At 41.8% G+C, this 26,496-nt stretch overlaps 1 protein-coding gene across 1 annotated transcript in view; it reads right to left on the reverse strand.

Annotated features, from left to right (window-relative positions):
• MRS2 (magnesium transporter MRS2) overlaps positions 1–14,744 on the reverse strand; it is a 36,797-nt gene extending 22,053 nt beyond the window's left edge. The window contains exons 1-7 of the mRNA XM_055406187.2: positions 14,429–14,744; positions 11,343–11,416; positions 8,760–8,796; positions 6,935–7,047; positions 5,108–5,281; positions 2,293–2,423; positions 1,164–1,280 (exon numbers count right to left, since the gene is read on the reverse strand). Of these exons, the coding sequence (XP_055262162.2) occupies positions 1,164–1,280; positions 2,293–2,423; positions 5,108–5,281; positions 6,935–7,047; positions 8,760–8,796; positions 11,343–11,416; positions 14,429–14,618 (836 nt within the window). The 5' untranslated portion in view covers positions 14,619–14,744. The remainder of the gene's footprint in view (positions 1–1,163; positions 1,281–2,292; positions 2,424–5,107; positions 5,282–6,934; positions 7,048–8,759; positions 8,797–11,342; positions 11,417–14,428) is intronic.
• Positions 14,745–26,496: the final 11,752 nt, after the last annotated feature.

Consider the following 26,496-nt stretch of genomic DNA (forward strand, 5'->3'; position numbering starts at 1 on the left):
ATGGACAGGGAGGCCTGGCGTGCTGTGATTCATGGGGTCGCGGAGAGTTGGACACGACTGAGCGACTGAACTGAACTGAACATGCATATAACGGAAAACTACTCAGCCAAAAAAAGAATGAACTAATGCCATTTTTGCAGCAACATGGATACGAGAGATTATCATACTAAGTCAGAAAAACAAATACGATATCATTTATATGTGGAATATAAAATGTGACATAAATGAACCTATCTACAAAACAGACATAGAGAACAGACTTGTGATTACCAAGGGGGAGGAGGCGACAGAGAGGGATGGACTGAGAGTCTGTAGTAGATGCAAACTATTACATATGGAATGGCTAACAACCAGGTGCTACTGTGCAGAACAGGGAACTATATCCAATCTCCTGGGATAAACTACAGCAGAAAAGAATCTAAAAAAGGAACATACATAGGTGTGTAACTGAGTCACTCTGCTGTATAACAAAAATTAGCACAAAATTGTAAATCAATTATACTTCAGTAAAAAAAAAAAGTTACTAGTTTTTTCCCCCTCTTTAGTTGTATCCCCAATCCTACCGAAGAGGATAAACAGGAATGGAGCACTCTGTAAAAAACACTTATTAAGCATATTAGAGACAAGACTGGCTTAAGAAGGAAAGTAAACAAGAGTTCAAGTGTTTGCATTTCTGCTACTATATCTATCTGTTACTGATAGTTACAAAGAACAAAAACATTTGAAAAGGCAGCATTTAAACTTGAGCATACACAAGAAGCACACGTGATTTTCAGGTTCCTAAGAGATGACAGGTCTATAAGGTGACTGTTTTTACATTAACCAGACTTCCAGGGTCTGTGCCAGCGTCTCACTCACTCCCTGCGCTCCACCCACCCTTTTCCCCATCTCTCCCGCTGACCTCTCCCGCAAAGTTAGCTGTGTGTCCCTCTGTTGGTCAGGCATTTGAAGATAAAGGTAATGGTGTGTTTATCTTTACAGCTGTTGTATACAGAGCAAGCACTTAATGAGTCCTCATTAGATTCAGTTAGATGTAATACGGAAAAGGAAATAATGAAAATGGGGATGAAGAGTGCACCCTCTATTCCAGAAAAGCGTTCTTCTATCTGAAGAAGACAACTGATTCTAAGGGAAAAAGTAACAAAGCATCACTGTTCACTTACAAGACTTGTGGGTCACTCCACTTTGTCAGACAGAGCTCTTCCAGCAGCTCTTCTTCATCCAAGATCTCTAAAATGGACTCTTTGAAGATTTTAATATCTGTTTCTAACTCTGACAGGCTGTAAGAATAATTGTATAGAAATGATCAATAACATAAACCGGTAAAAAATTTCCCTACAGGAGTAGTGCCTTTCTAATGTCTTATCAAGCAGACTCCCTTATCCATTCATGATAAACACTGACTTATAAATTTTTTTTGGTATTTTCTATGCAGTTTGAGAATCAATTCCCAATATTAGGTGATAAAATTAAACGATATAATTTTCAGCATATGTTATTTATCTCAGAAACATACAATCACTATGATGTAAACTTTTGGGCCAAGAAATTTACTTTTATTCTTAATTATGGCAGTGATAATACAAGAAGAGACCATTTACTTTTATTTGATAAGAACATCCTAACATTTTTGGACAAAAAACTGACTCAGGAATTTTAACTGTTAACTCGAAGGTATTTTAGGGGATACAAATCCTGAGGGACTGATCATTCAATCTGTAATACAAATTAATACATTAAATTCTGGAATGCATTATGATCAACAAGCAAACAAAAACCTCATGAACTTTCGAGGGGAAAAAAGTATGATTTGAATATAGATCTGTCATTTAGTAGCTGTTAAAGTTTAGACAAGTTACTTAGACCTCGATTTTCTTATCTTCAAAATGAGGACCATGTCAACAGGACTGATGACAGGCTGAGACGAGATCACACATATAAAATTATGAGACTGATACAGCATTTTATTGAAAACAGCTTTTCAATAAACATTAGTCTGTGTGCCCCCTTTAGCTCAACTTCCCACCTAGGCTACGTTCCTACTTAAAAGTTATGAAAGACAGATTTTTAAGAATAAGGAAAACAAGATATGGCAATGAAGGCATTGAGAGTAAGTTTCAAAGTAAATAAAACCATTACCATTTGCAAGACTAGCTGGTATTTTTAAGATAGTTAATAATTACACTAATTTTGGACTTGAATTACATTAATCATTTCACTCTTAAGACTACTGAAAGAAAAGTTTAAGACATTTGTGTCTAATTCCAAACTTGGTAAATCACCCATATTTACCTTTTGCCATTTTGTAGCAAGATGTGCAGTTTGCTTCTGTCTACGGAAGAATGTTTGGGATCCACTAACGCGTCCAATGTCTCAAGGATCAGTGGTTGTAAGATGCTAAGTTTCCCCTGAAGGGTGTTGATCTAGATAACAACATGACCTTTCATAAGAATTAAAACAATCTTTTTAGAATACTCAGGGTCAGTGAATCCTCTGATTAAATACAGAAATAGAAAATAGCTAGGAAGGTTGGTAACATTTCAGAACATGGTTACTGTTGGAATGCCTATCCCAGATGATTAAAAAACTAGATCTCCTAGGTTAAAAGATAATCATGCATAATGTTGTTGTCAGGCTTCCATTTGGTTGACAGGAAATTAATTAATTAATTAAGAGTCCTCCCCCTAGAGACACTAAGTATGAAGGGAATGGAAGACTGATGAAAAGAAAAGCTGTCATTCCGTGGTTAAAACAAACTTCGCATCTGGTAAACAATACCGATGTTCTTTGTAATCGAATAGGATATAGTTCAAAATTCCTATGAACAAAGTTCTTTTGGAAAAAATAAAAAAGCTCTTTTAAAAAACAAAACATATCTTAAACTTTGAAAAATAAAGTTGAAAAGTCAAATGTACATATATTATTCATGTTAATATAAGCACGGCAGGATTAATCAGCAGGTATGCATTGATACAGATATGTTTACATGCATGCTAAGTCGCTTCAGCTGTGTTAGACTCTTGGCAACCCTATGGACCATAGCCCTCTGTCTATGGGATCTTCCAGGCAAGAATAGTGGAGTGGGTTGCCCTTCTCCATGATATAGCTATACTAGCTGCTAAAATATTAAAATCCTTCCAATAACTGTGAGTACACAGCATAACAGGAGCTGAATTAAGTAGTGAAATTAATAGTGTAAATTCCAACACACTCTGTACCCCAGCATGAGCTCCTGAGAGCTGATTCAGTCTGTGTAGCTTCACCACTGACCACTGTTCATGTTTCTTCATTTCTTTCCTTCTATTATTTCCCGGCTTAGTGAGTGGGCTTCACCTAGCCACCATCTCATTGGCTGGTACTAGCTGGTGCTATTGCCTTACTGACCCCTGTAAGGAATGGAGCCATCTCCTACTACCTCAATAGAGCAAGGCAGACAGAGAAGGGTGCCAGCCCCACCCACCTCATGCCCCCTGTACTCTCCCCTCTTCTTCTCCTACTCCAGTTAGGATGCTCATGGCACTGGCTCTTGCTTGTAGCCAGGTCCTGAACAGTACTATCCTGATTGATGGGGGAATAGATGATGAGAGATTTGTCACGGCCAAGAAAGCAGTGACCATCCTTGTTCAGAGCTTGACAGGATCCCCAGACCCTCAGTGATTATCAATTTAACACAAGCTGTGAGAAGTGTACATGACTCCTATGTCAAACTAGGTCTCTAACAGAGGCATCATTTAGCTACCTCAGACAAAAGATTGTACAAACAAATCAAAGAATGGTTGGTAAGTATCAGAATGATCTGATGAAATATTTGTATGATACTTATCATGTGTAGGGCTTCCCTGGTGGCTCAGATAGTAAAGCATCTGCCCGCAATGTGGGAGACCCGGGTTCGATCCCTAGGTCGGGAAGATCCCCTGGAGAAGGAAATGGCAACCCAGTCCAGTATTCTTGCCTAGAAAATTCCATGGATGGAGCCTTGTGGGCTACAGTCCAAGGTGTCACAAAGAGTCGGACACGCCTGAGTGACTTCACTTCACTTGTATCACGTGTAAGCAGTTACCCAACATGCAATTTAGTTAGAGAATAAAATGGCATACAACTAAAACCTTTCGGTATGTTCATTTATATATTTAAGATAAGTATTTAGAATTAGCATCCCTGAATAGGACATCAGGATAGACAACCTGAGATGTGTTTCACTGAATGTCATAAGTCATAACATGACTGTTAAAGAGACTCTGTGTACTGTACCTAGAGACTTTAGATCTATTTCAGTCACAAAGTTTAAGAAGTACTTTCTGCATATAAGACCCTGAGATGTTTCTATTTGGGTGGAGGGTGTGGTTACGGCAAGTGCCATTAAAACAATACCAGTGTTTCCCTGGCAGCTCAATCGTAAAGAATCCACCTGCCAATGCAGCAGACACGGGTTCGACCTCAGATCTGGGAAGATCCTACAAGCCGTGGGGCAACTCAGCCTATGCACCACAACTACTGAGCCCGTTCTCTAGAGCCCAGGAGTCACAGTTACTGAGCCCAGGAGTCACAACTGCTGAGCCCGTTCTCTAGAGCCCAAGAGTCACAACTACTGAGCCCAGGAGTCACAGTTACTGAGCCCAGGAGTCACAACTGCTGAGCCCAGGAGTCACAGTTACTGATACTGAAGCCCTAGCACCCTGGAGCCTGTGCTAGAAACAAGAGTTGTTGTTTAGTGGCTAAGTCATGTCCGACTCTGTGATCCCACAGACTGTAGCCCACCAGACTCCTCTGTCCATAGGATTTCCTAGGCAAGAATACTGGAGTGGATAGCCATTTCCTTCTCCAGGGGATCTTCCCGACCCAGGGATCGAATCCCAGTCTCCTGCATTGCAGGCAGATTCCTCACCATCTGAGCCACGTGGGAAACCCTGAGCAACAAGAGAAGCCACGGCAATTAGAAGCCTGTGTAACAGCTAGAGAGAAGGCCCCACTTGCTACAACTGGAGAAAAGCCCACAGAGCAACGAAGACCCAGAACAGCCAAAAAAAGAAAAAACCAAAGTGTCTTCCTCCTCAATAGCACTGTAAAATCAGAAAACATTCAAGAAGCTAGACAAACACAGGCTTACCCGATATTGCAAGAGTGCTTCTATAGCTCTAAACTCAAAAGGTAAAGGGTATGTGACAAGTTGACCCTCTCCAGCCAACTGTGAAGGGAGTTCCCGGAAAAGCCACTGCTCCAAATTTAAATTACGGTAATCTAGTATCAGAAGACACTCCGGAGTTATCACAGCTTTCAAATACTGTTAAAAAAAAAAAATATATATATATATATACACACACACATGCACACATATCTGCCTGTACACAGGCATAGATGTAAGTTGTAGAGTTGTAGGGAGAAAGTAACATTCATAAAATATTTAGGATTTAATACTCTTAATTTTTAAAAACTATTTATTTATTTGGCTGCACCGAGTCTGAGCTGCAGCACATGGGATCTAGTTCCCTGACCAGGGATCGAACCCAGGGTCCCTGCACTGGGAGCAAGGAATCTTAGCAACTGGATCACCAGGGAAGTCCCAGTACTTAGCATTGGACTAAGCCTAAACCAAATCACTGTTCATTTGGTTTTTCAAAAACAAATCAACAAAAACAAAAAACCAAGGCTTTTTTTAAAAGAAAGGAAGCCTAAAATAAATGCAAGTCTTAATACCTCTAACTCTCAACAGAACTAGAATTAAACAAATTATGTATTTACTAGGATTTCCAGGGTAATCAAGAGAAATATAGAGAACAAAGGAAACATGAGAAGGTCTTTTTAAAAGTCAAAGCATTCGTCAGACTTTTAGAAAAGATTTAATCATGATTGGTTTGGCTAAAGTGGGAAAGTTTCCTTTTTAAAACATCACCAAAACATACTAAGCTAATTTGAAATCATAAAGATAAAATGTAGCCTTAGTGCTCTAATTTAGAACAATATGAAGTTAAAAATTTATTCTGAAGAGAAAGGCTAACATATTCTGTGTTTGGGTCACTTTACATGCAGATGTTTTTCGGTAGTAAACACCATACAAATACACGATCTGTGGTGGCTAAATCTGAGGACAGCAGGTATGGAGGAACTCTAACATATACATGTATTTTTACTGCTTGGAGGTTCGGTGCCCCCACCCCCATGAGGCTCAAAGGTCAACTATAATATGAACATTTTTATTCAGAAAAGTTTAAAAATTATACAGTGACTATCTATACACATACCAATTAGATGCGATAATTAACGATCTATAATCCATGTAAAATGAGTTCTACTCCTAACGTGGTATTATAAAATAGTTTATCACATACTTCTCTATTAAAGAGGTACTTTTTAAAAAGCTTTGAAAGATGCTAGTTATAAACTTTAGGGACTTTCCTGGTGGTCCAGTGGCTAAGATTCTGTGCTCCCAATGCAGGGGTCCCCAGTTCAATCCTGGGTCAGGGAACTAGATCCCACATGCAGCAACTAACATCCAGCACAGTCAAATAAATAAATATTTAAAAAACAAAAGATGATAAAATATAAAGGCTACTTCTAGGCTATTTCAAAAACCAGAATATATTCTTAGTAGCTGAAGTTACAATGCAATTACATATATCCTGTATATGAGTGAAAAAGTCTATTATAAATGAAGAATCTTTCTCTTATTTCAGAAACTAGAGACTAAATTCAAACAGTGAGAAAGGAGACCGCAGTCAGACCTTTTCCATTATTAACACAGCAGTGCTACACCTGCTGAGCATAGGTATACAATTCACATAAAATGAGTTCTACTCCTAACAACATGTTATATTATAAAATAGTTTCACACATCTATTTTTTTATTACAAAATTACTTTTAAACTACTGATCAAGATAGTAAGGAAGGAACTTTAAGATTGCAGGGGAGAAATGTAAATGAAATAAAATCCTTTACCTCCATCCGCATGATAATCCTATTGTTTCTGGTTGTGATGCTCATTAAATGCTGAAACCTCAAATCTCTGGCTTGAAGACCTAATTCTTGATATAAGTCAGTTTTCTTCCTTTCTAAAAAAGAAATGTGTTCAATAAAAAGAGTGAGTAAACTTATAAACCAAAAAGTTTAGATTTTTATATCAGAGTACCCCTCCCAACACTATTGAGATAATCTTCTATTACTACCAGAAACAAGAGCTAAAATGGGTCTTTTTGCTTTTTTTGCAATTTATGCCACTGCACTTTAACTTTTAATTTTATATTGGGGTATAGCCGATTAACAATGTTGTGACAATTTCAGGTGAAGAGCTAAGGAACTCAGCCATATAGATACACATGTATCCATTCTTCCCCAAACTCCCCTCTCATCCAGGCTGCCACATAACATTGAACAGAGTTCCATATGCTATATGGTGGGTCCTTGTTGGTTATCCATTTTAAATATAGCAGTGTGTACATGTCCATCCCAAACTCCCTAATTATCCCTTCCCCCTGACTCTCCCCACTCCCTACAACCATAAGTTTGTTCTTTAAGTCTGTGAGTCTCTATTTTGTAAGTTCATTTGTATCATTTCTTTTTAGAGTTTACATATAAAGGATATCACACGATAATTCTCCTTTTCTGCCTGACTTACTTCACTAGTATGACAATCTCTATATCCATCCATGTTGCTGCAAATGCCATTATTTCATTCTTTTTAATGGCTAAGTAATAAAAAACCCATTTATACCTCAAAAACATATTCAGGCTAAATCTGGTCAAACTAATTTTTCTTTTCTTCTCTAACCATAGTTCATAAAATTTCTCTGCACTGAGAGAAACCCCTTGGGACCAGTATAAAAACCATAGTTCTACATCATTAGAACTTACAGTAACAATTCCGAGCTCCAGATGCATGGATTTTTAAATATGAACTGTACAGAACTACACTTTCTATTTTTTCCTTACTATATTATTAAGTTCAGCATTTTAAATCTACGAACAGATGGTCCAATTGTCTTTGTTCTTAGAGTAATACAAAATGAGAAAATAAAATCACTAGTTCTCCTACCTGAAAACTAAATTTATCACCCAAGAAAAATCAAAACAGATGAAGAAACTCAAGAAATCATGCTGATAATGGGAGCATCTATTCTTCACAGCTTCACACCTGTGATAGAGCTCTAAGTAGAAAAACCTTTTGAGGCGATACTGAGTCAAAAAATACCCAATATACCCCACTAGGATCTCAGCAATAGCAGGAACAGGACTAGAGGGTGGGAAGGACAGGGAGACCTGAAACCTGCACCTGAGGTCAGACAGTAAAGTAATGCTGAGTTTCATTTTAAAAAGTAACCCTCCACAAGAGCCATCGTTGGCAGAGTTTCAATGACTACCATCCAGTGCCCTGTTCCTCCTGTCCGCTGTCACCCACTGCAACTGCAATGGCAGTGGTGTTACTTGATTCTGCCTTCAACATGGCACAGGAGATGAACATGAGGACGAGGGCAGTGAAAGGGAGACTAAGGAAGAGAAACAAAAGGGAAAGGTGTTTCTCTCTTGGCTGCACAGCAGCCAACACTCTTCCTTTAACATTCTGTTAGAGTGAGTGGCTTCTAACCCCCCCCCCAACCCCCCAAAATTACAGTACAGGTCAAATGCTGCCAGTAATTAGGGCTAACGGACAAATGCTTAAGAAAGATCATCTTCAACACATCCATATATGCAAACAATATTCTACTCAAAATATAATAGTTTCTTTACTTCCAGTGGGTTGATTTAAAAGAAAATTACAGACACTCACCAAAAGAAGTCACCTTTCCTTCTTTGTCAAATTTTGTCTGGAGACAGATAATAAAAGCATTATTTTCTCCCAAATCAGCACATGATTTGTGGTATCATATCATATGGTATTATGAATTATGGTATTATGAACTCTAAAATAATGAAGATATAAACCATATCTGCTGTTCTTAAGTTAAATTCGGTTAGGAGTTCAGGATTAAAACAAAGTCCCTTTCCTTTGCCAGGACAAATCTGACCTTGGATTAACTATCTAACTTGGTTCCTCAGAAGATCTGATAAAGGAGTGTCAGTTGTGTTAGTAGGCTATATAGTTTATGGTAAAAATGCCCAATCACTGCACGACGGGCTGCACTTGGAAGACTGAGAATGGATTATGACACCTGGCGGGGAGCCACAGTTCTGCCTTTCCCAAGGACAGTGGCTCTTGTAACTGACTGCTCCTTGAAGGAGTCTGGGATATGCCTCTGGGATGGTGACAAGAGATACTGGCGCTAGAGTGCCTCAGGGTCTAAGTCAAGGTGAATCTTGCACCCACCTTTGAGAATGTCCTCTCCCTGTACCTGAGCTTCACATAGGGGGCCACAAGAGTCCCTGGATGGCTGGAAGGACTTCTTTCGAAGAGAAAACACCAAATACTGCCCTTGTGAATTTCCTATCCTTTTGCCTTCTGAATAGACTGGGAGCAAATGTGGCTTATCTTGGGAATCTAAGTATTAATATCTGTGGGATGCTACAAGGTCTGTCTGGTTGGTGCTGCAGAATCATTAAACATTTATAGAAAAGACCTCTTCTGACAGTGCAGAGAGGACACAATGCAGAAACTGTACTTACTTCCTATAAAGCAGAGGGAACGTTTTCCCGTAATACTTGTCCATAAGTCAAGTCTGAAGATGTCAAAATAATGTTAAATGAATCCCTATGTGTTGGGCTGCATTAATTACTATTTAAATACGTATTTTCAGAAGACACACTCTTAAGATATAGTTGAGGTACAAGTCCTAAATACACATGCTATGTTAATAATACCACAATAAAACTGCATAGTATATTTCAGCTTGCTTCCTGTGAGCAAAGGTAACATCAATAGGAATATATAAGCACCATAAAACATCAGAGTTAAAGAGAAACCTACATAAAGGGAACTTCTGTTTTGTGTAATATATACTAGCTTTCCTCCTTAAGCTTATTTCAAATACATACATCTGCTGCAGAAAATTTGCAAATAAAATTATTTGGTCAGATTTGAGAAAAAACCATACTAACATTTTACTAAATGTCCTTCCAGACTTATTCTTACTAAAAACATTCATGCTACATACACGTCTTTGCAGTCTCTCCTCTACTTTCAACTTAACAATGTATGGTGAAAATTTCTGCATCTCCGTATTTATCTGTATCATTTTAATGGGATTTTTTTCATAAAAAAAAATGAGATCATACAAACTGATTTTTTAAAAAATGTTTACCTTGTAAAGGAACTCACATTATTTCAAATAGCATCAACTGATTTTCTTATATGTTCTTGGTAGACAATGATTTCACCTGCAAAGAACCTTCTTTCAATATTTAACATCTGACTTTGTACTGTTTAATTAAACTGGCTAACTCTCCCAGAACAGTGAGTAATAGTGACAACTTCTCCATTGTTCTGGGAGTTATCTTGTTCTGTATAGCTCATAAAGAAAAGCTATGTTAAAAAGCCTAAATAATAATGATGATATATAATATATACACTGAATGCTTATCATGTGTGAGGTATTATTTCTAAGGGTTTTACATATTTGAGCTAATTTAAATCTCACAATTATACAAGATAGGTACTATTACTCCTAGTTTACAGATGAGAAAACCAAGGCACAAAGATATTATCGTAACTTGTCCAAGTCCATCCAGTTAGTAAGAGACAGAATTGAGATCTGAATTTATAAACTCTGGTTCAGAGCAAGCACTTTCTCTAAAAATTAAGATTTAAAAAATTAAAAGCCTACAAAAATGTTACAAGAATATTACAACCAATTTCCATGTAACCTTGACCTAGAGTTTTCCTCTGTTAATATGTGCCCCAATGGCCTTATTTTTCTCTCTCTAAATATGTGTGTGTGATACACACCGTTTATGTTGTTGTATTCAACTTTTTTTTCTCTGAACCATTTCAGAGAATGTTGCAGAGATCAAGACCCAACAAAGCTTGCAGTTTTAAGTAATACCCTGTGCTGCCTTCAAAATGCTTCTGCATGTCTTATGTTGCATAGCACAGGTTCAAGCCATTTTGTGGCTAATAGCCTTCAAGGACTTCTGAATAGATTTCTGGAGAAATCTTGAGTATTCAACTAGGAAGCTCTCAATTGTGATTTGAGCCAACTGTTCTAGTACTAAGACAAGCTCTGCAGATATTAGCAAAGACTCAAGAGTGCTGTGCAGCAAATCTAGCTGGCACTCAAGCCACTGGCTAAACAAAAGACAATGACTTATACATGATAAAACTAAGTAAGTAGTATCATGGCTGATCAGTCCAGCCTGGTTAACTTAATAAGCATGTACTTACTCTCTGTAAGTCATCAAACGGACCACACATACTCACCACTGTAAACACTGGGGACACACTGGCTAAAGTGGCTTGAGACACATCTGAAGTTCTATTCCGGTAAATTTCACCTGAAGAATGAATTAGAGAATTCCTTGTGAGCATATGATTGGTTCTCACATATAGCTAAGATACAACTCTCATAGTTTATAGAGGTCTTCAAACTATTTCACTATGTTTTGAATTTTTTTCCCAGAGGGAAAATAAGAAACACTTTTAACATTTACAGGGGATTATGTTAGGTTTGGCAAAACATGGTTTTTAAAAGTAATAGTTTAGGTGGGGCATTAGAATAATTTATGGATTCCAACCACCTCTTTTCCTTTCTAATTATTATATCTTGTAGTCGGACATCAAATGTGTAACGATGTTCTGAGATTAAAGTAAAACGCCTATTCCTTTTCATACAATGTAGAAAGGTTCTTAGTGAAAGTTACACTGGAAGACATAGTTTAGAAAACATACATTCCAAGAACTACCTGACCTCTCAGCATTCCAAATATCAGGACTATTTGATTAACCTATAAATTATGAAGCCTACAGATTTTAACTCTATTTAATTTCTTTCCCACTGATACACTTTTTAAATTATTTTTAAAAATGGGAGTATAACTGCTTCACAATGTTGTGTTGGTTTCTGCTGTAGGTGAATCAGCTATGTGTACATATACATCCGTTCCCTCCTGAGCCTCCCTGACCCCGTCCCACCATATCCCTGTGTTATACAGCAGCTTGCCACTAACTATCCATTTTACACATGGTGTGTATATGTCAATGCTGCTCTCTCCATTCATCCCACCCTCTCCTTACCCAGTATTTTCACCAGTCCGTTTTCTACATCCACTGATACACTTTAGAATGAATACTTATGAAATATTTCACTGCACTGGAATAAAGACCCCAGTGAACTGGAATAAAGGCAAATCTTTACTTGAAAATGTGATTAGACTAAGTTGAAAAAAAGCTCTCAAGTATAACCAAGTAAATTTAATGCCTGAGAAAGGACCCTGTTCACAGTACTAAACACAAGAAGCACGGGCAGAATTCCTATCCATAGAATATGAAGCTATATTCTCATTTCTGATCTTATTCTTTCCTATACATTCAAAAACATAATTTGTTACCATCTGAGGTTTGTTGGTTCCCCTGTACAGACCACCTTATGAGGGTCAGTTGAATAAAAGTTACAGTGCTACAAATCAGCATTTGCTAATAAGTCACAAGTTAGATAAAGTGTTACTTGGAGGTGAGAGAGTCAATTTCTAGGGAGACTGATAAGAAGTCCGGGGTCCCCAAGGAGGAGACAGGGGTCTGGGGCTCCTGAAGAGGAGCTAGGGGTCTGGAGTTCTCAAGGAGGAGGAAAGGACAAAGGTCTTTTTTTCTCTACATTCCTTAGTCTTAGTCACATGTTTTTTTCTTTAAGCCTGGAACTGATGATTACAAAACAAAACAACTCAGTTTAAATTCTGTACTAAGGATTACATAACAAAAACATATCCTGCATGAGGACAGTTTCTCCTTCCTGAAAACCTTCTGACTAATACTGTTATCTTAAAACCTATATTATGGAAGTGGGCCTGGTAAGATCTTTCTATCATTAAGTTCTAATCCTGTTATTCCAACCACTCTATCCTAAAGGAAATCAGTCCTGAATATTCATTGGAACGACTAATACTGAAGCTGAAACGCCAATACTTCGGCCACCTTTGATGTGAAGAACTGACTCATTTGAAAAGACCCTCATCTGAAAAGACTGAAGGCAGGAGAAGGGGACGACAGAGGATGAGATGGTTGGATGGCATCACTGACTCAATGGACATGAGTCTGAGTAAGCTCCGGGAGTTGGTGATAGACAAGAAAGCCTGGTGTGTTGCAGTCCATGGGGTCCCAAAGAGCCAGACATGACTGAGTAACTGAACTGAACTGAATCCTGTTATGTTAAAATATAAATTGTGGGAGTGGGTCTGTAAGATCTTTGCAACCTTGAGACATTCTTTTGATTTACTGTAATAATTAATTAAAACAGTATACAGCTCCCTTGCTAAGACTAGCAAGTTGGGCACTCTCCGCCCCTTTCTGATGTCTATGTCAGAAGTTTTCTCTGTCCCTTTTTCACTTTAATAAAACTCCGCCACACGAGAGCCCTGAGTGGTCAAATCTGGTCTCTGGTCCCAAAGCTAAATCTTCTTCAGAGATCATGAATCTGACATAGTTCACCCTAAGGTATCAGAGGGAGATTCTGAACCTCAATGCTTGTCCTAAAAGGTTAGATCGGCTGAGCCTGGCTTCCCAGGCAGTTACGAAAGGAAGGGAATATGAAATGTAATCCAATTTGGAAAGACTCTCCTAATGAGTATGAGGAAGCAGGTGGAGATAGTGAGCTACTTTGGAAGCGTTTTGAGAGTACAATGGAGAAAACGTGTTTGAGAACATTTTTCAGAAGCCATACACGCGTTGAGGTTTTGAGCGGTATTAGCACCCACATTGTGACATTTCTGAAAATGTCAAGGCAGCATCGTGGTTTATCATTTAGGGGATAAAAAAATAACTCAGACTTCTACCTCCATCCTCTTCTATCTGGTTACACAGTACTTGAAGAAAAGTCAGATCTTTCTCAGAAGCAATTTCTTAAGTCTTCAGCCTCACTATCCCTTTCCTGAGCAACTGGACTAATGTCTAAATGTGAGAGACAGAGAATAAATATAAAAAACATTCCAGGTAGATAAGCCTAATTTTGGTTTCAGCACTATCATGATGGATGGGAGCGAAACTCTTAAAAACCTTCTCTCGAGCGCACTCAGCCCTGTTTGCAGCCGGACCGGTGGGGAGGACAGAGGCCTGGCGGGACTCTAGCAGGGCCGAGGGGGCGGTGCTCAGTCGAGCTCGGAGCTGGTGGACACAGCTCCGCCCGCAGACCTGGGCAAGAGGGCAGGACCTCGGTGCCCAGGGGCCGACCCGGAGACCGAGGAGGGAGCAGGCCGCGGGGTGGGGAGCCACAGCCACGTGGGCTCGGGCGGTCGGGTCGGGCCCTGGGGTCACCGCAAGCCCGGCGTCCCGGGCCTGCAAGGCGGGGAGAGCGGTACCTGGCACGGGGAGCCGGCGGGGCCCGCAGAGCGGCGCGGCCCGCCTCCTTCCGAGCAATTCGGTCGCGCGGCCGTAGGCGACGACGGGGCGAGTGCCGGGGGGCAGGCCCAAGGCCAGAGCGCACAGGGTGCGCCGGGGCAGCCCCACCGCGCGGGGCAGGAGCTGGGCCAGGCTCCGCAGGCATTCCATGGCGCTGGAGCGAGGAGGAGGGCGCTGCGAGACCCCAGCCCTTCATGCCGGACAGTGGCGCGGCGGCCGGCACTTCGCGACCCCGCGCCGGCGCCCAAGCTGCGACCGAGGCACACTGAGCATGCGCCGGGCGCGCCGCGCCTGCGTCTGATTTCCCGCGCATGCTCCGAAGGGGCCTCCGTGCGCGTCCCGTGTCGCTCGGCCAATCAGCGCTTTGCCTTCTGCACCTGTGTGAGTACTTTACAGGTGTAAGTAGGTGGGGCGCGCGTCCCTGCGTGAGTTGAACTGTCTAACCTAGGTTCGACCCTTGGGCCTTTGCAGTGGTCTGGTCGGCGCGTACGGTGTTGATTACTTCTATTAACTAGTAATCATTAAATATGAAAAAATACGGAGCGTCTATATAATGTTTTACAGTTTCTGGGGCATTTTCGTACAGATGCAATCGGCAATTTGAAAGTGAGTAGTTATTACCCATTCGCAAACTCAACTTGTAATTAAGTTTAATGTAGAAAAAGTAAGCTTTCATATAGAATGATATATTAAACTTTTCCTAGTGAAGACGGAGGATCATAAACGCGGAGGATTTATACTCTGTATTTAATCAAATGTAAGATAATATCAATTTCAAGGTGCCATTATTTTATATACCACCAAGAAGGAAAAGTCGCTGATAAAGTTTGCTCTCTAATTGTATCATTTAAGAGTGACCTCAAAATATGAAAAAAGTGATTAAATGAACTCCGGGAGTTGGTGATGGACAGGGAGGCCTGGCGTGCTGTGATTCATGGGGTCGCAAAGAGTCGGACACGGCTGAGTGACTGAACTGAACTGAACTGAAGGGCAACAATGATGAAATACTTCTTTCAAAAACAGTGCATGCCATCAGAGACATTTCTTGGAAACGGTATGTGATAACTCTTAAAACTTAGGTCACCAGCATGATGAGACAGCTCTGTTTAAGGTGACCTTTACAAAGCCTTAGAAAAACTCTGGGATGTGGCCAGACACATGGCCTTATAATTCATGTCAAGGATTTGGAATTTAATCTGAGAAGTGTGGGAGCTATGGGAGGGGGTTCAGTTCAGTTCAGTCACTCAGTCGTGACTGACTCTTTGCGACCCCATGAATCACAGCACGCCAGGCCTCCTTGTCCATCACCAACTCCTGGAGTTCACTCAAACTCATGTCCATCGAGTCGGTGATGCCATCCAGCCATCTCATTCTCTGTCGTCCCCTTCTCCTCCCGCCCCCAATCCCTCCCAGCATCAGAGTCTTTTCCAGTGAGTCAACTCGTCACATGAGGTGGCCAAAGTATTGGAGTTTCAGCTTTAGCATCAGTCCTTCCAATGAACACCAGGATCGATCTCCTTTAGAATGGACTGGTTGTATCTCCTTGCAGTACAAGGGGCTCTCAAGAGTCTTCTCCAGCACCACAGTTCAAACACATCAATTCTTTGGTGATCAGCTTTCTTCACAGTCCAACTCTCTCATCCATACATGACCACGGGAAAAACCATAGCCTTGACTAGACGGACCTTGGTTGGCAAAGTAATGTCTCTGCTTTTTAATATACTATCTAGGTTGGTCATAACTTTCCTTCCAAGGAGTAAGCATCTTTTAATTTCATGGCTGCAATCAGCATCCGCAGTGATTTTGGAGCCCCCAAAAATAAAGTCTGACACTTTTTCCACTGTTTCCCCATCTATTTCCCATGAAGTGATGGGACCAGATGCCATGATCTTTGTTTTCTGGATGTTGAGCTTCTAGCCAACTTTTTCCCTCTCCTCTTTCACTTTCATCAAGAGGCTTTTTAGTTCCTCTTCACTTTCTGTCATAGGGTGGTATCTGCATATCTGAGGTTACTGATATTTCTCCCGGCACTCTGGATTCCAGCTTGTGCTTCTTCCAGCCCAGCGTTCCTCATGATGTACTCTGCATATAAGTTAAATAAGCAGGGTGACAATACACAACCTTGATGTACTCCTTTTCCTATTTGGAACCAGTCTGTTGTTCCATGTCCAGTTCTAACTGTTGCTTCCTGACCTGCATACAGGTTTCTCAAGAGGCAGGTCGGGTGGTCTGGTATTCCCGTCTCTTTCAGAATGTTCCACAGTTTATTGTGATCCGCACAGTCAAAGGCTTTGGCATAGTCGATGAAGCAGAAATAGATGTTTTTCTGGAACTCTCTTGCTTTCTCCATGATCCAGCGGATGTTGGCAATTTGATCTCTGGTGCCTCTGCCTGAACCTGCTTGAACATCTGGAAGTTCACGGTTTACATATTGCTGAAGCCTGGCTTCGAGAATTTTGAGCATGACTTTACTAGCATGTGAGATGAGTGCAATTGTGCAGTAGTTTGAGCATTCTTTGGCATTGCCTTTCTTTGGGATTGGAATGAAGACTGACCTTTTCCAGTTCTGTGGCCACTGCTGAATTTTCCAAATTTGCTGGCATATTGAGTGCAGCACTTTCACAGCATCATCTTTCAGGATTTGAAATAGCTCCACTGGAATTCCATCACCTCCACTAGCTTTGTTCATAGTGTTGCTTTCTAAGGTCTACTTGACTTCACATTGGGAGGGGGTTACTTTGAGTAAAGATATACATCTGATTTACCTTTAAATGGATTGTTTTGGCTGTGTGGGATTATAGAAAGGTAAGTGTGGAAGCAGAGAGATGGTGATGGTTTGGGTTAAGGTGGGGGTGATGGAGAAGGGGAAGATTGGTTGGATTTGGTGCAATAAACTGAAAGCTGAGTTGACAAGATTTGTAGATGGGATGTCAATAAAGAGGCACAGAAGTCAACTTCAAAGTTTTTTTGGCTCAAACAAATGGGCCATCATGATGCCATTTACCGAGATAGGGAATTTTGGTGAGGGGCAAATTTAGATGTAGAGCAGACTGTGGCTTGGCATTTGTTTCTGGACATGTTAAATTTGAGAGCTCTACTAGATACATATCTAAGCACAGACAGCAAGTAAGCGGTTGAAGTTTGGGGGAGATTTTGAAGCTAGATATACACATTTGGGACTATAGAGAAATATTTAAAGCCACATGTCTCATCTTAGGAGAAAAGATTTCTCTCAAAGAGAAAAGTTCCTGTGATTCAATCTAGGTCTTCTAACATTAAATGGTTAAGAAGAGAAGATGAATCCAGCAGAAGAATATGAAAGGGCATGGCCAGGAAGGAGGAATAAAATTAGAGATGGTGGGATCCATGAAGTCAAGTGAAGAAAGTGTTTCAAAAATGAAGTGCTCAGTTATATCAAGTGCTACTGCTGGTGAGAAATGAGAATTGCCTGTATAGGATATGATGCTGTGGAGCTCACTGGTCATCTTGATAAGAGCACTTTTCGTAGGGTGGTAGGCCTCCCAGGTGGCTCAGTGGTAAAGAACCTGCCTGCCAATGCAGGAGACACAGGAGATGTGGGTGCGATTCCTGGGTCGGGAAGATCCCCTGGAGAAGGAAATGGCAACCTGCTCCAGTATTCTTGCCTAGAAAATCCCATGGACAGAGGAGCCTGGTGGGCTACAGTTACGACTGAACACACACACAAAGAAAGTGATCATCATCTTTCTTTTCATCCTAAGCTATGAAAGGATCCCAGAAGATTTCTGCATCTAAAAAACAATTTGGCTTTAAGATCCCTTAATCTCTTTACTTACCTTTTTTTTTTTTTTAAGATTTATTTCTCTTGGCTGTGCTGCATCTTTTTGCTGCTAGCTTTTGCCAGTTGCAGAGAATGGGGACTGCTCATTTTGGTGTGAAGGCTTCTAATTGTGGTAGCTCCTCTTGTTGCGGAGCACAGGCTCCAGGTGTATGGACTTCGGTGACTGGGGCACGTCGGCTCAGTAGTTATAATGCACGGGCTTAGTTGCTCCCTGGAATGTGAAATCTTCCCAGACCAGGGATCTAACCCAGGTCTCCTGCATCGGAAGGTGAATTCTTAACCGCTGAGCCACCAGGGAAGCCCCTTTCCTTACCTCTTGAACTTCAGAGCATGTCGGTGACCTAATCCCAGGCTCACACTGGGTTCTCACCCAGAACTGTTTCATCTCAGAAATGTTATCCCAGTTATGCACGCCATAGCCTCCTGGAGACCCTGCACCCACAACGATTATATTTTCCCAGCAGAACCTTCCTGGCCTTTTCCCTTCTCTGCCCAACCCAGTTTATATCAACTGATCACGGAAACCACTGTGACTTGTACTTGGAGCACGTTGCCCTCATGGGATGTAATCACAGAAGCCACTTTATTTTTTGTCTCTGTAACTCTGCTGAGTGGGGCTAGTCTTTCTCCTGCCTCTTGAAAACTGGAGCAGGTTCCACGGCTTCTCCGGTCTCTCAGTCCTATGTTCATTCCAATCTCAATTCAGCAATTAAAAACATCCACTCACTAGTGTGTTCAGTGAAATAGGTCAGACAGAGAAAGACAAACACTGTGTATTTCCACTTACATGTGGAATCTAAAAAAATAAATATAACAAGACAGAAGCAGACTTAGAGATACAAAGTAGTTGTTACTAATGGGGAGAAGGGAGCAGGAAGGGGCAGTTCAAGGGGAGGGGATTAAGAGGTACAGAAACCTACGTGTAAAGTAAATGAGCTACCAGGAAACGGCACTGGGAATATGACAAATATTTTATAATATCTACAGATGGAGTGTAATCTATAAAAATTTTGTATCACTATGCTCTGCACCTGAAACTGCTGCTGCTGTTAAGTCGCTTCAGTCGTGTTCGACTCTGTGCGACCCCATAGGCGGCAGCCCACCAGGCTCTCCTGTCCCGGGATTCTCAAGGCAAGAACACTGGAGCGGGTTGCCATTTCCTTCTCCAATGCATGAAAGTGAAAAGTGAAAGTAAGGTCACTCAGTCATGTCCGACTCCTAACGACCCCATGGATTGCAGCCTACCAGGCTCCTCCATCCATGGGATTTTCCAGGCAAGAGTACTGGAGTGGGGTGCCATTGCCTTCTCCCGCACCTGAAACTAATATATTGTAAATCAACCATATCTTAATCAAAATAAGCCATCTACTCTGTATGCAAACTTCAGTAATTTACAGTGTCAGCGCCAGCATACTCCTCGCTGCTTCACTCTTCATTCAAAGCAAAGGCTTGATCCTGCACTCCTTGTCAGGCCTGGAGACAAACAGGAATTGAGGTAAAGGTAGAGATTCTGCGAAGCTCCCCCTATGCCTTTCCCACTACCTTTCTTACTCCATGGCTGTTGTTTCTGACTCTGCTGGGCAGTGAAGCAAAGTCAGAATGATTGCGTTTATTGAAGGATGGCTCCATGCTATCTCTAGGCAGGGCAGATTTTAAGCTGATTTCCTCGTGGGCATATTCAAACGATCTCCTGAGGGCCACCTCCCTCCCCCCACCCCCACCACCACCACCCAGACACATCTGATTGGCATTCGTTTGATGTGGGCAGTGACCCTCCTGATCACTTTCAGTTTCTGCCCCTTCTTGCCTCCAGCAGGTTCCCCTCTTCCGGCCATGCTGCTCTTGCGGGGCAGGATCCTTTTAAAAACAAACCCAGGTTGATCTTCCTGTCATCAGGTCTGCATGCAGGATTCGACACACCTTTAGAGGGAATGCAGTTACTTCTCTGCAGAGCTGGTCTCCCTTCCCCGGGTGTGAGTCTAGGACCTCTTCAGGCTGTTGGAGTGCTCTAAAGAGATTCCTCTCGCTGGATTTGGAGTGAGAGGACAACTCCTTCCCCTCCCCTCTCTACTGGTGGTCATGGTAGGGGTGGGATTTCCCAAGCACAGCTTTTTCCAAATCTTCCATATGATACCTGTGCCTAAGTCTTCAGTCTTTCCATCCTTCTCTAGCCTCCATCTGGATGGGAGGTGGAAGAGCTCAGACTGTTCCCTGGGGAATCTGCATCTGACGAGCCATCTGGTGGCCGGCTCTGCTGGAGATACCCAATCTTGGCACCTCCGTGGAAGCACCTGTGACCCCAGCACCTCTGAGTCTGTTGTACCTCTTTTATTTACTTATTTATGCAGTCATTTATCTCACAGATATTAATTGAGCATAAACTACGTGTTTAATTAAACCATCATCCATGATTCTGGGAGAAGTAAAATGGTGAATTACGGTGCTGTGTACTGAGTGACGGCAACCGAGAGGAAGACACAGTTTAGAGGAAAGATCAGTAATTGTGCGTGGGACGTGTTGAGACTGCCGAGTAAATATCCAGCTGAATAAAGAGTTGTTAATACATTGTTGGTTTGGAGTTAAGAAGAAGGTCTAGGCTAGATGGATAAATGAGAGGGCTTTGGCACATAGGTAGTAAGTGAGGCTGTGGGAGGGCAGGAGATTGCCTGGGGGTGGTGGGTATCATCAAGAGGGGAGAAGAGTGTCCAGATCACAGTCTCCAAGGCACATCAGCCAACGCCGGCGGGGACAGAGGAGGAGTCAGCAAAGGAGACTGAGGCTGGCTTCTGTGCCTGTTCTTAGCATGTACTGGCCTCAACACTTGTGACCTGAAATAAAACAGTGGAGTTTCCCTGAAAGCACACTGTTTTTGACTATGGTGGTGGAGCAGTGATGGTGAGGGCTTAGAAGTTACTAGCGCTCTAAATTTCACTAAGTTCCACAAGGAAACAACCCATAGGTCCTTGATTAAAAACAAATGCAGATCCTCAGGGTTGATGTGAGAGCAGTGCTCTGTGATGGGTTTAGGAGTCAGTTCCATCATCCTTCTGTTGTTTCCCTTGGAGTTTTCTACTGCCATCACCACCATTCTGAAGTTGAGGTGGCTCTACTTCTTTTTAAAGTCCTGGCTTAAGCCAGAATATTTGAATTTATCACTATACACCAAGCACTGTACTGGGCTTCCCTGATGGCTCAGTGGTAAAGAATCCACCTGCCAATGCAAGAGATGCAGTTTCGATCCCTGGGTTGAGAAGATCCCCTGGAGAAGGAAATGGCAACCCACTCCAGTATTCTTGCCTGGAGAATCCCATGGACAGAGGAGCCTGGTGGGCTACAGTCCATGGGGTCGCAAAGAGTCGGACACAATAGAGCAACTGAATGACAACCAAGGACTGCCAAGTAGTGAACTAGAGGGAAAAAAATCAGTGCAATATTGTATTAGGATTTCACTTCTTCACACTTATCTCAACTGCTAGGTTTCCTTAGGCAGTAGTTTCTAACTTTCTGTTAACCACAAAGGACTCTTTGTTTTATTTTGTCCCCAAGGAAAAATATTGAAATTCCTACAATATTATGCCAGATGAGATGAACTTGTATGTATGATAAGCATCTACATACAGTTTTCATTTTAGTCTTTTTCTTATACATGTTCAGCTGTTATTAGAGCATTTTTTGAATGTTGAAAATAGCTTTCAGACATTTCTTATTTTCAGAGAGCCTAAGGATTCAGGGATCCCAGACTGGGGCTCCTGGTCCTAAATGAATTGTTTTTCCTTGGTTGCCAGAGGGTAGCTAACTATGTTACAGTCAATCTTTTCTTTCTCTTTTCTCCAGCTCTCAAGGCACCTGTTGCTAGCAGGCATGTTTTTCTAATGAAAATATTTCAGGCCCACCTGGAGTTAATTTAAAAACTTCACTCTCCAAGCATTTTGCTGAGAAAAGAATATATAAATTTCTATCTCACCGTAGCTAGCAACCAATACATCCAAATATATTTTCTATTTTGAAGAACAATGGCTAAAACATTGTAAATAGATTATAAGACAAAATGCAGAATACAAAAGTATGTAGTCAGATATGAGACTGAGTTCAGAAGAATATTCTTCTATCAGTTTTTTTTAACCTCAACTCTATTGATATATTGAACCAGATAGTTTGTGGATGAGGGCTGTTCTGTATATTGTGGGATGTTTAGTAGCATCCTTTTCTCTGGTGGCTCAGATGGTAAAGCGTCTGTCTACAATTTGGGAGACCCGGGTTCGAGCCCTGGGTTGGGAAGATCCCCTGGAGAAGGAAATGGCAATCCACTCCAGTACTATTGCCTGGAAAATCCCATGGACAGAGGAGCCTGGTAGGCTACAGTCTATGGGGTTGCAAAGAGTCGGACACGACTGAGCGACTTCACTTTTTCACTTTTCTATCCTGTACCCAGTAGGTCCCAGTTTCCAGACATTACCACTCTCCTGGAGGGCAAAAATCCCTCCTCACTGAGAACCATTTACTGTATTTTATAATAAGGAGAAGAATCCACAAACCCCAAGACCATTTTGGCCTATAGAAGGGTTGGCCTTTTTGATGTTTCTAGACATATTCTTCCGGAGAAGGCAATGGCAAGCCACTCCAGTACTCTTGCCTAGAAAATCCCATGGACGGAGGAGCCTGGTAGGCTGCAGTCCATGGGGTTGCTACGAGTCAGACATGACTGAGCGACTTCACTTTCCCTTTTCACTTTCACACATTGGAGAAGGAAATGGCAACCCACTCCAGTGTTCTTGCCTGGAGAATCCCAGGGACGGGGGAGCCTGGTGGGCTTCCGTCTATGGGGTCGCACAGAGTCGGACACGACTGAAGTGACTTAGCAGCAGCAGCAGCAGCAGACATATTCTTCACATGTGGTAGACATTAAAAAGTGAAAATCTAATGTTATCAGACTCCAGCACTGGATTACATTTCATTTGTTCCTTGTTTTTATGACTTAAAGTTTATTTGTTTGTGTCCATTATCCCAAACCCAAATCCCAGCTTTTAAAATCACATTCCTGTACCTATAATGGTAAGGCTTCTCTGAGGTCCACAACACCCCTGGCATCTGCAAGAGGGCGTGTTCCCTTGCTGGAAATGTTTCAAGGAACTCAGCCACAAGAGGGAGCACTATTCCTATGCTTGCTTATTTATTAACTATTGTAATACATGTTTGTCTCACAGAGTTCAGCGATGCAGGGAATTCCTAATACAGAAGTCAGAAGCACAGCTGGGATACTAGTTAGGATTTTTCAGAAAATTAGAACCAAAAGAATAAAAGGAGATTTATTATGAGGAATTGTCCCACACAATAATGAGGCCTGAGAAGTCTCATGAAATGCCATCTACAGGCTGGAGACCCTGGAAAACTGAGTTCAGTCTGAGTCTGAGGCCTGAGAACAGGGGAGCCGATGCTGTAAATGCCCGTCTAAGGGCAGGAAAAGATGAGAGTAGGTGTTCCGCTCGAATAGTTTCCACGGGGGGAAAGAAAAGGTGAATTCTTTTGCTTTTTTTTCTAATCAGGCCCTCAGTGGATTGAGTGACAGCCACCCACACTGGGGAGAACAATTTACTGAGTTGATTGATTCAAATGCTAGTTTCATCTGGAAGCACCTCCGAAGATGCCCAGAAATAATGTTTAACTTGCGTGGCCTGTTTCAAGTTGGCAAATAAAATCAACCACCATAACTAGTTTACACATCAAGAATCTAACCACATCTGTAGTTTTAAAATCTAAGCTCAGACCCTCTTGCCATTTCATTTATTTTTTCAGTTATACTTTTTGAAACCAGTAGTGTAAGATAGCACGATAATGCCTGTGCTTGCCCAGCTTTAAGACCTAGGAAACAGCCGAGTCAGCAATCAGAGATATTAGAGGTTTACAGGATGGGGTGCTTACATGACTGAAGCTAGGTCCTAAAGCAACACCTCACTGTGTGTTGTGGAAGGGGGACAGGATCTGGTGGCAGTCTTCACTCTTGGGGGGAAGGGGAGATTACCAGTTATAGGGGTTATTAGTTATTACCAGTTGGGCTTATTAGTTACCAAGGAAATCAGCAGAGCCCCTCACTGCCCTTTTGATAAGCTATCAATAGCTGGGGCCTGGGCTAAGTTCCTAGGAAGGCCAGTCATGTGAATAGGGTGTAGGGGGGACTTCCCTGCTGGCCCAGCAGTAGAGAATCTGCCTGCAATGCAGGAGACCCGGCTTTGATCCCTGGGTCCAGAAGATCCCCTGGAGGAGGGATGGCAACCCACTCCAGTGTTCTTGCCTAGATAATCCCATGGACAGAGGAGGCTGGCAGGCTGAAGCGACTCAGCAGCAGCAGAAGCAGGCCCCAGTGGGGCCAGAGAACAAAAGAACAGCCATCCTGAGTGGCCTGTCCATTCACCCCTATAGATGAAAGATTGCGGCACCACACGGATGTTTTAAAGGATTTCTCAGAATAAAAGTGCTAGAACTACCATCTTTGGAGAAAACACATGGTGAACGTCTGATAACTGGTGCAGTCTCCACCTTGATATACTAACTATGCTGCTGCTGCTGCTAAGTCACTTCAGTCATGTCCGACTCTGTGCGACCCCATAGACGGCAGCCCACCAGGCTCCCCCATCCCTGGGATTCTCCAGGCAAGAACGCTGGAGTGGGTGCCATTTCCTTCTCCAATGCATGAAAGTGAAAGTGAAGCTGCTCAGTCGTGTCCGAATCTTAGCAACCCCATGGACTGCAGCCTACCAGGCTCCTCCATCCATGGGATTTTCCAGGCAAGAGTACTGGAGTGGGTTGCGATTGCCTTCTCCAGTACTGAGTATGGGTGTATTGAAAAGGCATTTAATATAAAGGAACAGTTTAAAAAATTGTATAAACATTCAGCATCTGTCGAAATGTTTACAGTTTTGGCTTGTGAAGGTAATAGACCTTCTTATTCTGTATTCTTTCATAAATAAATGTATTTCGTACTGTCATGTGCTTGAATTGGCTCCAGGAAGTAGCCAAGAATGATATGGCAAATTTGGTGAAAATTTACTCTCAAGAAATTTAAAAGTAGGGGAGATAGAGTTAAGTAGAGTTAAAACCTTGCATGACATGGTGTATAATTTGTTAAACTTTACCATTTTATTCATTTAAAGAACCGAGCTTGCACTTCTTACACCCTCTGCATTACTAAGGGAAGCCACGTTTGGATATGAATCATCTAGGAAGATGTTAAAACTTAAGCACACTTTTTCAGGAAGGCTGGGCTGTTCTAGACCTTTCCCAGTTTACCAGACCTGGAAGTGAAGTTCTGAAACTGATAGACATGCATCCAGACATTTTTAATATAACCCTAATGCCTAGGGAAAGGTCTCCCAGGATCCAGCTTATAGTACAGAACGGCATAATTGAAGTTTACCAGAAAGTGTAGGGCATGGCTTTCAGATTTAGCTGATGGTGAACTGGCTAAACCCCATTTTTGTTTCATCCTCATTTCACAGATGCAAAGATGGTGGGGGTAAAAATGTGCGTCTTAAATACACATCATATGATGGTTTTTGTTTCTTTCTTCCTCTCCCTTCTGGCCTGAGTAAAATTTCTGAACTTGTTTTGTCATTTGTCTCTTTCAGACTCGATTTGAGTTAATCATGGGAAAAACTTAGTTAGGCAGGGTTCAGGGTATGCTGAGAAGGGCATGGCAACCCACTTTGTATTCTTACTTGGAAACAGAGGAGCCTGGAGTGCTACAGTCCATGGGGTTGCAAAGAGTCGGACACGATTGGGTGGCTAAGCACGGCACAGGGTGTGCTGGGTTCTTTCATCCTTGATTTTAGACACTGTGCTGTCTGCAAGGCTCAACAGATCCTAGTTCTCCAGAGAGTGAACCTGGGCCCTGGCACCGAGCATGCACAGCTCCAACCACTGGACCACCAGGAAACTCCCTGGGGTTTCTTAGGAAAAGTTTTTACTGCTTTTTAATTTAAATGGTATTCAAATCTTGTCCTCCATCCACACGGATGTTTTAAGTGCTTTTCAAATCTGCACTCAGTAGTTTTGTTCTACTATTTGAACATGTCATTGGGAAGTGATCAAATAGGTCATAAAATGGAGAGGTGAAAAAATGTTATATTGTGCAATCACTGAAACTTCGTAGTTAATAACTAAGTTAGAAATCGATATATGTGAATAAAAAACACTAGGGCATCTAGTTGTAAT

This window comes from Moschus berezovskii, chromosome 23, assembly GCF_049115385.1.
Source record: "Moschus berezovskii isolate FMDL1 chromosome 23, NW_MosBer_1.0, whole genome shotgun sequence".
Classification (NCBI taxonomy): Eukaryota; Metazoa; Chordata; class Mammalia; order Artiodactyla; family Moschidae; genus Moschus; species Moschus berezovskii.